The sequence below is a fragment of the Populus euphratica genome, unplaced genomic scaffold, assembly GCF_000495115.2.
Source record: "Populus euphratica unplaced genomic scaffold, PopEup_1.0 scaffold28.1, whole genome shotgun sequence".
NCBI lineage: Eukaryota > Viridiplantae > Streptophyta > Magnoliopsida > Malpighiales > Salicaceae > Populus > Populus euphratica.
Window position 1 is genome coordinate 1,752,020 of NW_011499862.1, and position 12,591 is coordinate 1,764,610.

At 38.2% G+C, this 12,591-nt stretch overlaps 1 protein-coding gene across 8 annotated transcripts in view; it reads right to left on the reverse strand.

The window, feature by feature from the left end:
* Nucleotides 1-834: 834 nt before the first annotated feature.
* Nucleotides 835-12,591, reverse strand: part of LOC105125185 (helicase protein MOM1-like) — a 19,706-nt gene continuing 7,949 nt past the window's right edge. For 7 of the 8 annotated variants that reach the window (XM_011025517.1, XM_011025521.1, XM_011025519.1 and 4 more), the window contains 6 exons: nt 6,545-7,445; nt 6,186-6,400; nt 5,152-5,256; nt 2,100-4,124; nt 1,787-2,012; nt 835-1,651 (listed from right to left, as the gene is read on the reverse strand). In XM_011025517.1, coding sequence (XP_011023819.1) covers nt 1,020-1,651; nt 1,787-2,012; nt 2,100-4,124; nt 5,152-5,256; nt 6,186-6,400; nt 6,545-7,445 — 4,104 coding nt within the window. In that variant the 3' untranslated portion in view covers nt 835-1,019. The other variant, XM_011025523.1, reaches the window with a different exon arrangement.

Consider the following 12,591-nt stretch of genomic DNA (forward strand, 5'->3'; position numbering starts at 1 on the left):
GGAATTCCTTCAACCCCATATTGTCTCATTTCCATAGCCAATAATGTGGCTGAAAATGATAGCAATACGCACGAAGATCCCTCTCAAGCAAGCCACACTAAAGCAGTGACTTTCCTGCCACTTGTGCTGGTCATTTAATAGTAAATGACCAGCACAAGGCCATCGTGCATCCTAGATTTTCCTCCAATTACTTAATACACACGGTTTAATTCAAAGCTTAAAAAGATGTTACGTTTTGACTTGAAGGATGAATCCATGGAAGTGCCACAACCTCCTTCACGCATTTGGTTTCCCCTCCTCCATATGCGTTTCAATTTGCTGCTACTTTTCAATCTTCACATGGCTGAAGCGGAACACGTGATGAAAGGCCATCACTGGTCGTGACTGGTGAGCGATGCTCGTAGATCCCATAAGGTGCTGACATGGACCACATGCCATGTTAGCGACCATAGAATGTCAACCGATTTTGATCACCACTTTTAGCAGAACTCCCACTCAGCAAAACACCCATTTGTACAGTTCAATGCCTTGAACATGTATTCAACTTGAAGACATCAGGTAACATTTAGGAAGAGACGGAATAGCAGAGATTAAGAAGACAAAAGACACATCTGAATGTATTTAAAGTCCAAAACTTAATCCTTCAACCAAACAGATTTCTATCTCATCTATCCTCAAACACTAATCAAACACAACCACACAACCTTGAAAACATTTCTAGACAATCTTCTTAATACTTGCAAAGAACTTGGCTAACACAGAAAATTGACTGATGCCACTCTCAAAGCAAAGTCTAAAAAGCATTTCAAACCGCCAGATAAAGTGAAACTAAAAGATAAAAAATGAACTTGTAAATAAACCCAAGTGAACCATTCACCTATGTACAGCCACAAATTCTGCAGCAAAAATGTTAGCAAAACATAGAGGTCTCATGAACGTAGTACACTAAAAACACAAAACTATACATTGGGATCTACACTCAAGGAAATGAAAACGTTGTAAAGTACATAGATCACATATCAATCATCATCTGATAAACAAACAACCTCGCTTGTTGGGTTTCTCAGCACACTATTTAGCATGCTAAGCTTTGGTTGAGCCAACGGGTTTGAGTCAGAACTCATATCAGTTCCTGGAGGGGAACTCCAGGCCTGAGTTGCATGTGTGCTTGTTTGATTATCTATATCCATTAAAGATTCAAGTCCCTGGAGAGATGTTATAGAAGGTGAGATTCCCATGCTTTCACCACTATTTGTTGCCGTCTGAGGACTTGATTGTTGTGCAGTTGCAGGACCTCGTGAAGGAATCTCAGAAGGTGTGGGAGAAGTTGTTGATACTTGTTGGCTTTGCATCCCGCGTGCTGAAGGTCTAAAATGTTGCAGGTGTGGGGCAGGAGCTCGAATCTCATTACCGATTCGGAGATTGCTTGTGGCAGGAGAGATGGAGCTGATATGTGGTGGTCTAGTTGAGGTACTTGAGAAACAGCCTGAGCTATGAACAACCTGCCATGGTGGGGCAGGAGGGGAAGATGTTGGAGTTGTTTGCAGACTAGCTGCTGGAAGACCAGTTGAATATGAGCCAGTAACAATATAAGGCCGAGCAGTGGGTTCCGATAGCTGAAGCTGCTGCTGCACTATACTAGAGTTTATCTCTGCATGCCACCAACATTTGAACCAAGTTTAGGTTCCAACCAATCAAGACTCAAATGGATTCCTAATCATGTTTTCACGATTCATCTTTGCCTTGATATTAATTCCATATTTTCATTTTAAAGAATGTTACCAACCTTGCTGCCTGACAGGGGTGCTAGATGCCTTATTATCCATGCACTTGCTCCTGAATGCCTCGGCCAAAATCTTGTTCAAGAAAACTTTGTTTTGATTGTCAGCCATCTCTTTCTTCTTACGGAGGAATTCAGATTCTATCTCCTGAAGTTTAACACCATGCTTTCTACGAATTTGAGCAACAACCTCCTGTATCTCCTTCTCGCAATCAGATTTCAGCTGCAGCTTCTGCAAAAGAGAAAAGAAAAGGTATTCAAATACAACAGCCAAAAACCAAAATCACACAGAATACAACTGGGTAAAAAGGAAACAAACTGTATCTTCATGGATCTTGATTATTTGTTCTGTTTCTCCGCATATTCTATCCAATTCATTCTGCAATGGATCTTGAGACATAGATACAGGCATTCGAACAGCGGGTGCAGAAACAGGACAATTACTAATTATAGAAGTGACGGATGCACTCATCATGTTTGGGATACGTGTCCCTGATTCACCAACAACTATTGAATTAGCAGGTGCATGTTCTGCAAATGAAGTTGTAGGCTGTGAACCAGCAGAGTAGTCCATGGATGGTAACAATTCTGTGACAGGCGCATCACTATGAGAATGATCAGAAGCTACAAAAGGCTGGGATGCCAAAGCATCAATTTGTTGGAAAGCAATATGGTTATTACAAGCTCGTGCAACTCTATCTTGCAATCTAGAGGATTCAGTAGGTTGGCCATTATCAGAGGCTACAACATGCATACTGTCAATCTCTAGTTGATTGTGGCCAACCCCCACTTCACGAACTCTTGATGGATCCACCTCATGCTGCTGGTTAACAGCATTGTTTTCAGGCACTCCTAATCGAACCTCTCCAGTTTGCTGGTTGACTGCCACCATTTCACCATAGTGAGGCTCTTGATTAAGAATACACATCACTCCATTCCACTGATCAACTTCAATGGCATTATCAGATACCATGCCAGATACTCCATCTTTCTCCACAATTCTGTTAACATCCTCTTCAGCTTCCAGAGAAGCAGTTTCAGGCCGTTCCAATAAAACTTCTCTGACATCCATGCATGAAGTGGATCTGGCGTTAGGTTGTCCTTCAGATGGTGAAGGATTTACAGAAGCAGCATTCTCCAGGCCACCAGTGAAAGTGACTATCCCAGTCACCCCCAGTGAAAAATCTCTATCAGGCACCATTAACATAACTCTATCAGAACCTTTTTCAGATGAAGATTTATGAATGGTGTTCTCAGGACCATCACTAGAGCTGTTAGCCTCGAGTACTCTCAATGTAACCTGTAAATCAGGGATTTGTTCTTCACATGGAAATGAATTCGCAGACATAATATCCTCTGAAACACCCCTCACAGTTGCAGTCTGAGGCATTTCCAAGGGAACTTCTCTGTCAAGCATGCTGGATGTGGCCCCATCAGAGCTCGGTTTGGACGCAGCTAATACCCCAGGAAGTATATCCTCACTCGAACTCACAGTTTCAGGAACTTCCAGTGGAACATCATCTGGCATGCTCCGGGATAGTTCGGGAGTCTGTTCTTTGCAACAAGAATTCCGAGTGACAAAGTTTTCTTGATTATAACCAGACTCATTTGCAGTTGGTTTCTTTATTAATTCAGCATGTGCCCAGGACTGAACTCCTTTAATCCATTGAGCCTTCCTCTCTTGTAACTTGTTCCTTGTAGCCAGTTGCAATTCCAAAAGATTATTAAGATGCATATCCATCTGCCAGTTAAGATCTTCAAACTTTTTTGCATAAACATTATCCAGTACCTTAAGTTTATCTGTTCTCTCCAAAATATTACTGTGTAAACGAATAACAGCTGCCTCTGTTCTGTGCATATGTTCAAGCTCTGCCTTCTCTTCCTCGTACTTCTTTTCAAACCCTTCCATTTCTTCTTGTTGCCTCTGCAATAGCTTCCTCATCTGTTTGTCACATTTCTTTTCAATATCTTTGATACTTTTTGAGTAATCTTTTTGTGCCAATCCTAGATGGGAAACGACCTGATCAATGGAGAATTCCCAGCTAGGTCTCAGGTTTTCAACCTCTATTCTCCCCTTTCGCATGTTTGATGGTGTTGACAGTGATGATCTTCCATTTGACTGATTCTTGCTGTGATCTTCAGTTGAGAACTCTGCAGCTTTTGGAGATGTGGCCACCTTATAAGTCCCTGTATGATGAAGAAATGCTTTCTTCAGACATCGCAACTTTGAATAAACAAAATCTGCCTCATCTTTCTTGCAGCCAAAATTCAGATGCTGTTTTGCAAGTGCAAGTGATTCTTTGTGACCAAGTTTGTGCTTTAGCATGGAAGCTGAAGTCCAACACTGCAATTTGAACATCAAAAAATAAAGCAGGCTGTCAGCAAAAGGTAGCAAACATTTAAGCATGGACCTACTGACACATTTTACAAGTACGGAAAAAAACAAATGCTCTGTAATTCTCACAGATATAGAAATGCTCAGGCACGTACACATAAATGAATGCAGAAGCACCAGAAAGGTAGGCATGAGGAGAAAACCGTGGAGGGGGGGGGGGGTTGTGGTGGTGAATGTCAGCACCAAATTTCTTAAATCCAATTAATTAGTAGGGGATAAAAAAGAAAATAATTCATTGACACTGTTAAATCCTTCCTATGAAACAAATAGAGGATGTAGTAGAATATGAAAAACATTTTTTTCTCCAAAATAATCAGATATCATAACTTCTAACCTCAATTCAGATGAAAAGTCCACTATATATTCCTTCACTGCACTAAAACCACCACCTTATTCACGAAGAGAATAAAAGGTGCATTCAACAAAAAGCATACTAGCATTTTTGGTTAGATTATTTTTTCAAAAAAAAAAAAAAAAACACCTCCCATATGTTTCCTCAATATTTCAGGTCATATACTTGTATCTCTAGCAATCCATCCTCTTTTTAGTTACTATGTGCTATTGTTTTAGATCTAAGGTGAAAAACTGACCACAGCAAAGGATACTTGAAACCAGTTGTCAATTTTTGAAACTCGATCATTGTGAGATTGTTAAAGACAAAACAGTCACATTGAAAAAACAGGAATGAACTGATTTGGCAAAGGCAGATAACACAGCCAAACATTTAAAGATCTTTCAAATTCAAAACCAACCAAGAAGATATTGAAACTATTGCAAATGGAATGGACATTTGCGAATTCGCCTTAACAGGACAGGCATGTTAAACCATCATGATCCAACATTATAGGACAATGGTAAGGCACAGTTTTATAGTGGTGACTAACTGATTATATTTTAATCAGAGGGTGAAATATTTGCATCACAAGTAAATAAAATATCAAAAAGCAGGGAAATATACAAAAAAGAAGGTTCTAACCAAGGATATCAGAAATGCCTGTAGTATGCTAGCTGGTTCTCTACTGATATGGTGATTATTCAGCACATACTCCAGAAATCGTTCCACCATGACCTTGACATTTTCCTGAAAAAACAGTGAAACATATCAACATAATGACATCTTAGATGAAAGACTACTGCATAAGCTTGATATCATTTATGAAAATATTGATGTTTGCTGATCCATGACCCAGAAACCTCCAACAAATTCATAACTGCAGAGTAGCCAAAGAAATGTGAGCATTTATTAAAGTAAAAGAACCCATCAAATGCAGTAAACATATTATTTCCCTCACTTTTGGCACAGTGCAGATAAAATCTGGTTAGTTAAAGTATTGGCAAGGTACGCAAACTAAAGCCAGAGAGGGTTTCCCTTTATTTTTAAAGTTTTCCTCGTTCCTTCAGAAGTGTTTCTTAGCATTACAAGAGTCGATCGAAAAAAGGGAAGCAATGTTACTTTGTGGCCCATGAAATTTGCCTCTCACAATCGAAGTAAACACTTGAGGAGACAGCAAAGATGGCAGATCATCATTATCAGAATGCTTAAAAAAAAATACAGATTTTCCTACTTCAATAGAGGACAATGAAGAAAAATTATGATGCCATTTAGAAAAGAGCAAATTAACAAAAAATAAAATTCAAACACAATATTTGATTGTGATGATATTCAATTTCAAGTAGTAATTCAATCAAGTCAAAATTCAACAGTGTAACGATGCAATGCCCTCTAGGCTTAGAAATTCAGTGTGTTTATCTTATTAAGACCTCGAACACTTATTCAATAGTTTGGCAATTGTAGGGAACATTGCAAGGAAGATAACTTGCATGCACAAATAAAGGTAATGTATTTGCAGGATTTTTATTCTTTTTTATTTCTGTCTATAAAAATCAATTCTGAAACCACCAAGAATAGCACTGGATTGGCAGACCCAATATACCATATCAAAGATCATACTGCAGCATTATGAATATATGTTAGAGAAACCAACTTCTTCAGAGGGATGAGATACATACTGGGAGTTGCAAAATTTCACAAAGTTTCGTTATCTCTGGCTTCAGAATGAGATGGAGACTCTTCTCGGAATCATGCTTATTAGCTTTTAGTACTTCTGATGAATTACTATTTGAATGTCTGAAGTTGGAAAGATGATTTGTAGCAGTAGTGTTAAGACGGCCAGTTGAACTTGGCAGGAATTGAGACATATTATGCACTGGAGCTCCAGAAGTTCCTGCAGAAATAGAGACAGTTTATGAAAGTAAATTAAGAAAAAATTGAGGAAATCCCACAATGATTGCCACCCGATACTCTGACAAGAGAACCATCAGCATATACAAAACAAAACAGTTAATCAACAGTGAAATTAACCATTTACCTATTAGAGCAGCTTTTAGAGAAGGTGAATTAGTGCTATTGTTGGCCACCTTATTGCGCTTCTTTACAACTTCATCGCCCTCAACTACAGGATTCTTCTGTATATTGTCAGCATATTGAACCCTTTTTCTGTTCCTCTGAGACAAACCAGAACTATATTTCCACCGTGGCTGTTTTCCCTTAAGCAGTTTTTTCCAAAATATATGAGGCAGCTCTTCATCCAACAATTGAATTTTTCGCTCACCGTGCAATGGAAAATTAGTAGTATATCTTCCTTGATTTTGTTTAACTTCCAAAATTATTGAGTTACTTGGAGTATTATCTTTTCCCTTCTGAATTATTATGGTTAAGAACTCTTGGATAACATCTTCTAAATGTGATTGCTCAAACAATGTATTTCCACTCAAGGCAGTGTCATTGCCACAATGGAACTCTGATAATTTTTCAAAGAGATACGAAGCCCCCCACATAAGCAGCATGTGACTAGCAACCCGGCTTATACTGTGTAAACTACTCTCGAGTGTCTTATCTTGCCTTGCAATGATTAGAACTTTTTCTTCCACGGTACAAGAAGAGTATAGACGAAATATATTTATCTGGTCAAAGTGTGAATGTAATGTTATTTTTTGCAGGCTCCTTATATCGGTCATCGGGTTCCAATCACTAGCAAATATGATGACTGTATCCACAGATGAAAGTTTGATGCTGGAACTACAAGCACGGGTTTCTAATAAGAACACAAACCTCCCTTCCTGATGATTGTTGAAGAACTTCAAAGCAGATTGCTTCCTTGAAGGGAGTACATGCTCATCAACACGTTCATAAGAACCCTGGCCAAATCTTTGACGCACAAAGTCATCCAATATATCACCAATATTATCCTTTCCAGAACCTCCACTTGACTGCAAATCAAAACCACTGTGTGAGTGAAAAATATGCTCAGAAAAGTGTGAGTAAGAAAAAATGTACCACGGTAAGAACAAACATATGGATAGTAAAGCAAATATCTGGTCTGTTTGCAAAGGTCATGAAGATGACAAATCGGATGATATCATAATGATCATAAGCAATGATGTAGAAAGCATTCTTGATATAAAAAAACATGAGCAACAATTTCATATTAAGTATGAAGTATCTTCACAAATGCATATGATCAAATTGAGAGTGAAATCAAAGAAAATGGATCCCTCTAACATGGCTTTTTTGATTAAAGTTAAACTATGCTCAAGAGTTTGAGATAGGAATTGTCGCACATGTGCGGCATCGTTTGGCAATTTTCGTTTCGTTTGATTGATTGGTTCTCGGGAGTCGCTGCCTAGTATTTAATTGAGGGTTACTAGGAAACACGGATATACTAGTCTTATCAGAGATTCACGGGTAAGAAATTGGTTATGGTTAGGGAAGGTATTAGCACCCCTAACGCACCCTACCTGAGGTAAGCGGCTTTGATATGTTAAAGAAGTTTTAAAAATTTTATCTTTTCATCGGATATTAGAAATACAACTTACATGTAAGTTCATAATTCTTAATCATGAGCAAATCAAAATATTAAATTTTTCTTTATTCTTTGTAATTTTATCATAAAAACATTCAAACACACGCATACACTTTGACTATATTTTTTTTCTTTTTCTTTTTTTACATCCACAATATAAAATATAAATTCAAAACAACTAAACAAAAATTATAATAATAGCCCCAAAACAATCTGGAATTTACAAGGAACATCTTTTGCACCACAAGAACAATGTTAGGCAGACTTCTAGAGCTGCAAGACAGTGGCGCGCGTCTTCTCCATGCGCCACCATCACTAGCGGCGCGTGGGTTCACACATCGCAGAAAAAAATCCAGGCAATAGGAGAGATCCGGAACGGCTTCCTCCCCTCTTCTCTTCCTCGTTGGCAGTGACAACCACCGTTATCTGCAAAAGGAAGAAACACAACAAGCATTCAATTTTAATTTTCTTTTCTCCTTTCCGGTCTTAGGTCTGTTTTTTTCTTCTCTACTTTGTTGTTCTTTTCTTCTTTCAGTGGCCGATCTGGCAGTTGGTGAGGGAGCTGCGATGGTGGTCAAGGCGTTGAAAGTCTTCACTCCTGTTGTTAGCAACGGCAGTTGGGCTTGCTGTTGTCGTCCGTGATGCTTATGGATCTCCGGTGAGGACAGCGCTGCTGCTGCTAATGATAGAGGAGATCGGTAAATGCCGATGGAGAAAGAACCATTGCGATCCATGAGGGAGAAGGAGAGGTTGAAGTCATTAGAGGACGGCCGGCTTGGTTTCTGTGAGAGAGAGTTGTTACGGGGCAGATGAAGGTGCAGCGAAAGAGAAGACCGGCTGAGAAGGATAAGAAATCGCCCAGGTGGGCTGGCTGCTACCTTTGAGAAGATGAAAGATTAGGGAGAGACAGCCAAGAGAGGGAAGAGTATGGCTGGAGCTGTATTGTGGCCGACAGTTATGGTGAAGGAAAATCAAAAGCCTGGGGGGACTGGCGACTTCTCTTTTGGTAGAGATGGGGAATGGGCGGCGACTTTAGCGAGGGAGAAGAAAGGGTTTCGATTTTTAAAGTTTTTTATATTTTTTTAATTGTGCAAAATTGTCCCTTTTTTTCTTGTGTGAGTTGTGGACTCATATTTATAGATAAAATATTGTTTGGGCCTCAAAATTGATCCCTCAACTTTTCTTTTCTTTTTTGTAAATTTTGATTTTTCTTTTTTAAAAAAAAAAACAAGCAATATCAACGTCGATTCAGTGAGGAAAATCAATGCTTTTAAAAATAACGCATGAAAAGTCAAACGCATTCAAAAGACATTTGAAAATGTAAATTTTTTAAACAAGGGCTCAAAGGCACACTCGAAAGAAAGTAGGGTTAAAAAACGCACTACCCCGGAGATAGTAGCTCAAAGGCACACACAAAAAGAAGTGAGGGCTCAAAGACACACTCAAAATGAGGTAGAATTAGAAAAAGCAGTACACAAAAGCTTGCATCATTTTTAACATTTTCAACGTCGTCCAAAAAAGAATTTAAATTTTCAAATGTCTTTTGAACGCGTTCGACTTTTCACGCGTTCGACTTTTCATGCGTTATTTTTAAAAGCATTGATTTTCCTCATTGAGTCGACGTTGATATTGCTTGTTTTCAAAAAATACCAGAAAAATCAAAATTTACCAAAAAAAGTTGAGAGACCAATTTTGAGGCCCAAACAATTTTTTACCTATAAATATGGGTCCACAACTCACACAAAGAAAAGAGTAATTTTGCACAATTAAAAAAACACAAAAACCCTAAAAATTGAAACCCTTTCTTCTCACTCGCTAAAGTCGTCAACCCCTCCCCATCTCTACAATAAAAAAAGCCGTTGGCCCCCCTAGGCTTTTGATTTTCCTTCACCACAACTATCGACCACAATACAGCTCCAGCTATACTCTTCCCTCTCTCGGTTGTCTCTCCCCAACCTTTCATCTTCTCAAAGCCAGTAGCTAACCCCCCGAGCGATCTCTTATCCTACTCAGCCGGTCTTCCTTTCGTCGCACCTCCATCTGCCCCGCAGCAGCTCCCTCTCACAAAAACCAAGTCGACCATCCCCCACTAACGCCAACCTCTCCTCACTCATCGACCACAACAGATCTTCCCTCATTGGCATAGATCAGCCTCCACTGATCTCCTCCATTGTTAGCTGCAGTAACGCCGTCCTCACTAAAGATCCACAAACATCACGGACGACAACAACAAGTCCAACTGTCGTTGCCACCAACAGGAGTGAAGACCATCAACGTCTTGACCACTACCGCAGCTCCCTCACCAACCGCCAAATCGGCCACTGAAAGAAGAAAAGAACAACAAAGCAGAGCAAAAAGAAAAAAGACCAAGACTGGAAAGGAGAAGAGAAAATTAAAATCGAATGCTTGTTGTGTTTCTTCCTTTTACAGATAACGGTGGTTGTCATCGTCGACAAGAAAAAGAAGAGAGGAGGAAGCCGTTCCGGATCTCCCCTTCTGCCTGGATTTTTTTCGACGTCACAGTGGCGTGTGGAGAAGACACGCACCACTGTCTTATAGCTCTAGAAGTCTGTCTAACACTGTTCTAGTGGTGCAGAAGGTGTTCCTTGTAAATTTCAGATTATTTTAGGGATATTATTGTAATTTTTGTTTAGTTGTTTTAAATTTGTATTTTGTATTGTGGATGTAAAAAAGAAATAAAGAAAAAGGAAAAAAATATAGTCAAAGTGTATGCGTGTTTGAATGTTTTTATGAACGTTTTTTAATGATAAAATTGCAAAGAATAAAGAAGGATTTAATATTTTGATTTGCTCACGGTAAAGAATTATGAACTTACACGTAAGTCGTATTTCTAATATCCGATGAAAAAATAATTTTTAAAACTTCTTTAACACATCAAAGCCACGAAGTCGCTTATCTCAGGTAGGGTGAGTTAGGGGTGCTAATACCTTCCTTAATCACAATCAGTCCTTTACCTGTGAATCTCTGACAAGACCATTATATCCGGGTTTCCTAGTAACTCTCAATTAAATACTAGATAGCGACTTCCAAGAACCAATCAATCAAACGAAACAAAAATCACTAAATGACACCACGCTGGTGACGTGCAACAGGAATCAGTGAAGAATGGTCTATACAGGAGACTCAGTGTAAATATTAAAGTTGCATCCTCATTCTTCATGTCAAGGATTTTAATGCTTACCTCATATTGCAAGGGCACAATGTCCAACTCCAACTAGGTTATTCTGATCTTATAAGGGGAGACAAAATTATTTTGCTGTTTGAAAAAGCCAAACAATGTTTAGGGCAACTCATATGCATTATAATATACCTATTGGCCTGTGCCCTCTGGTGTTGTTTAATGAATTTCATTAATCTAATAACAATTAATATTTAAATTCAACATTAAGAATCTCCCATCAGAAGAGGCATCAACAAATAAAAATCCCCCACACCCCCCTTCAGGAAAAAAAAAAAAAGGAAAGAAAGAAAAGTAATATAGCAAAACGCAAATCCAATACTCTAGTCAACAAGGCTAATCAACAGAATCCAAAAACCTTAACTTCATCACTTCTAGCTTTAACTATGACCCAAATCATACTCCTTTACACATATATAAACTCCAAAAACACACATAATTCAGTCAATTAGCCACTAATTATCTTTGCTACTCAATTTAAAAGGTTAACACGCCATTGAAAACTTCACATTAGACACGGTTGACAAGTTTGCCATAAACATGCTACATTAATATTCATGAGAATAGATGATATTTATTGATAATACTACAAAAAAAAAGGAAAATGTACTTCATTCAACATAAATTTGAAAATATTTTTCATAAAGCTTCTAATGAATTAATTCTAAAAATAAATAAATAAAAAGTTGAACAAATCAGATGAAGATTACATGACCCATGACTAATAAAAGGATTGGCAAGAATATTGATCTGAAAACAGCTATCACAAAAAATTATTATTAAATATCTTAAACCCAGGAGTGCACATACACCAATCTAACAGAATACAACAACGTAAAAAAGCTGAGAAATTTATTACCATAAATCTTCAAATAAACAGTAGGATCTTAATATCAGAAGGAAAATTTGAAGAATGAAGCTTCATCTTGTTGAAAACACTTGAGAAAAATAAATGGAAACGTGAAGAATGGTTAAAGAAGGTTGTTGGTGGGAAAAAATGGCCAAAACCTAGGTTTTTATAGCATAACAGTTGTTTCCATGTAACAAGTCATAGCAGTTGTAATGGGGTTGAATGAAAAATAAAAGGAGTTGAAAAGCCAGTTGTGAAACAATAACAGTTTGCCTGAATCCAATTCAGATACATAAACTATCCTGTTTTAATTCCATGATTGATTATCCATTTCAAAAGGCCAGTTGTTCAAGTAATTTCTATAAAGCAAATCAACATAATTATTAGCTTACTTTTCCTCAGAAGATTGCAGAACATAATGCAAAAACTACTGGCCTGTTTCTTGGATGAAAGTCAATGTAAGAAATTTGTCTAGTACTCCTAATAGGACTACAGTGCTGAACC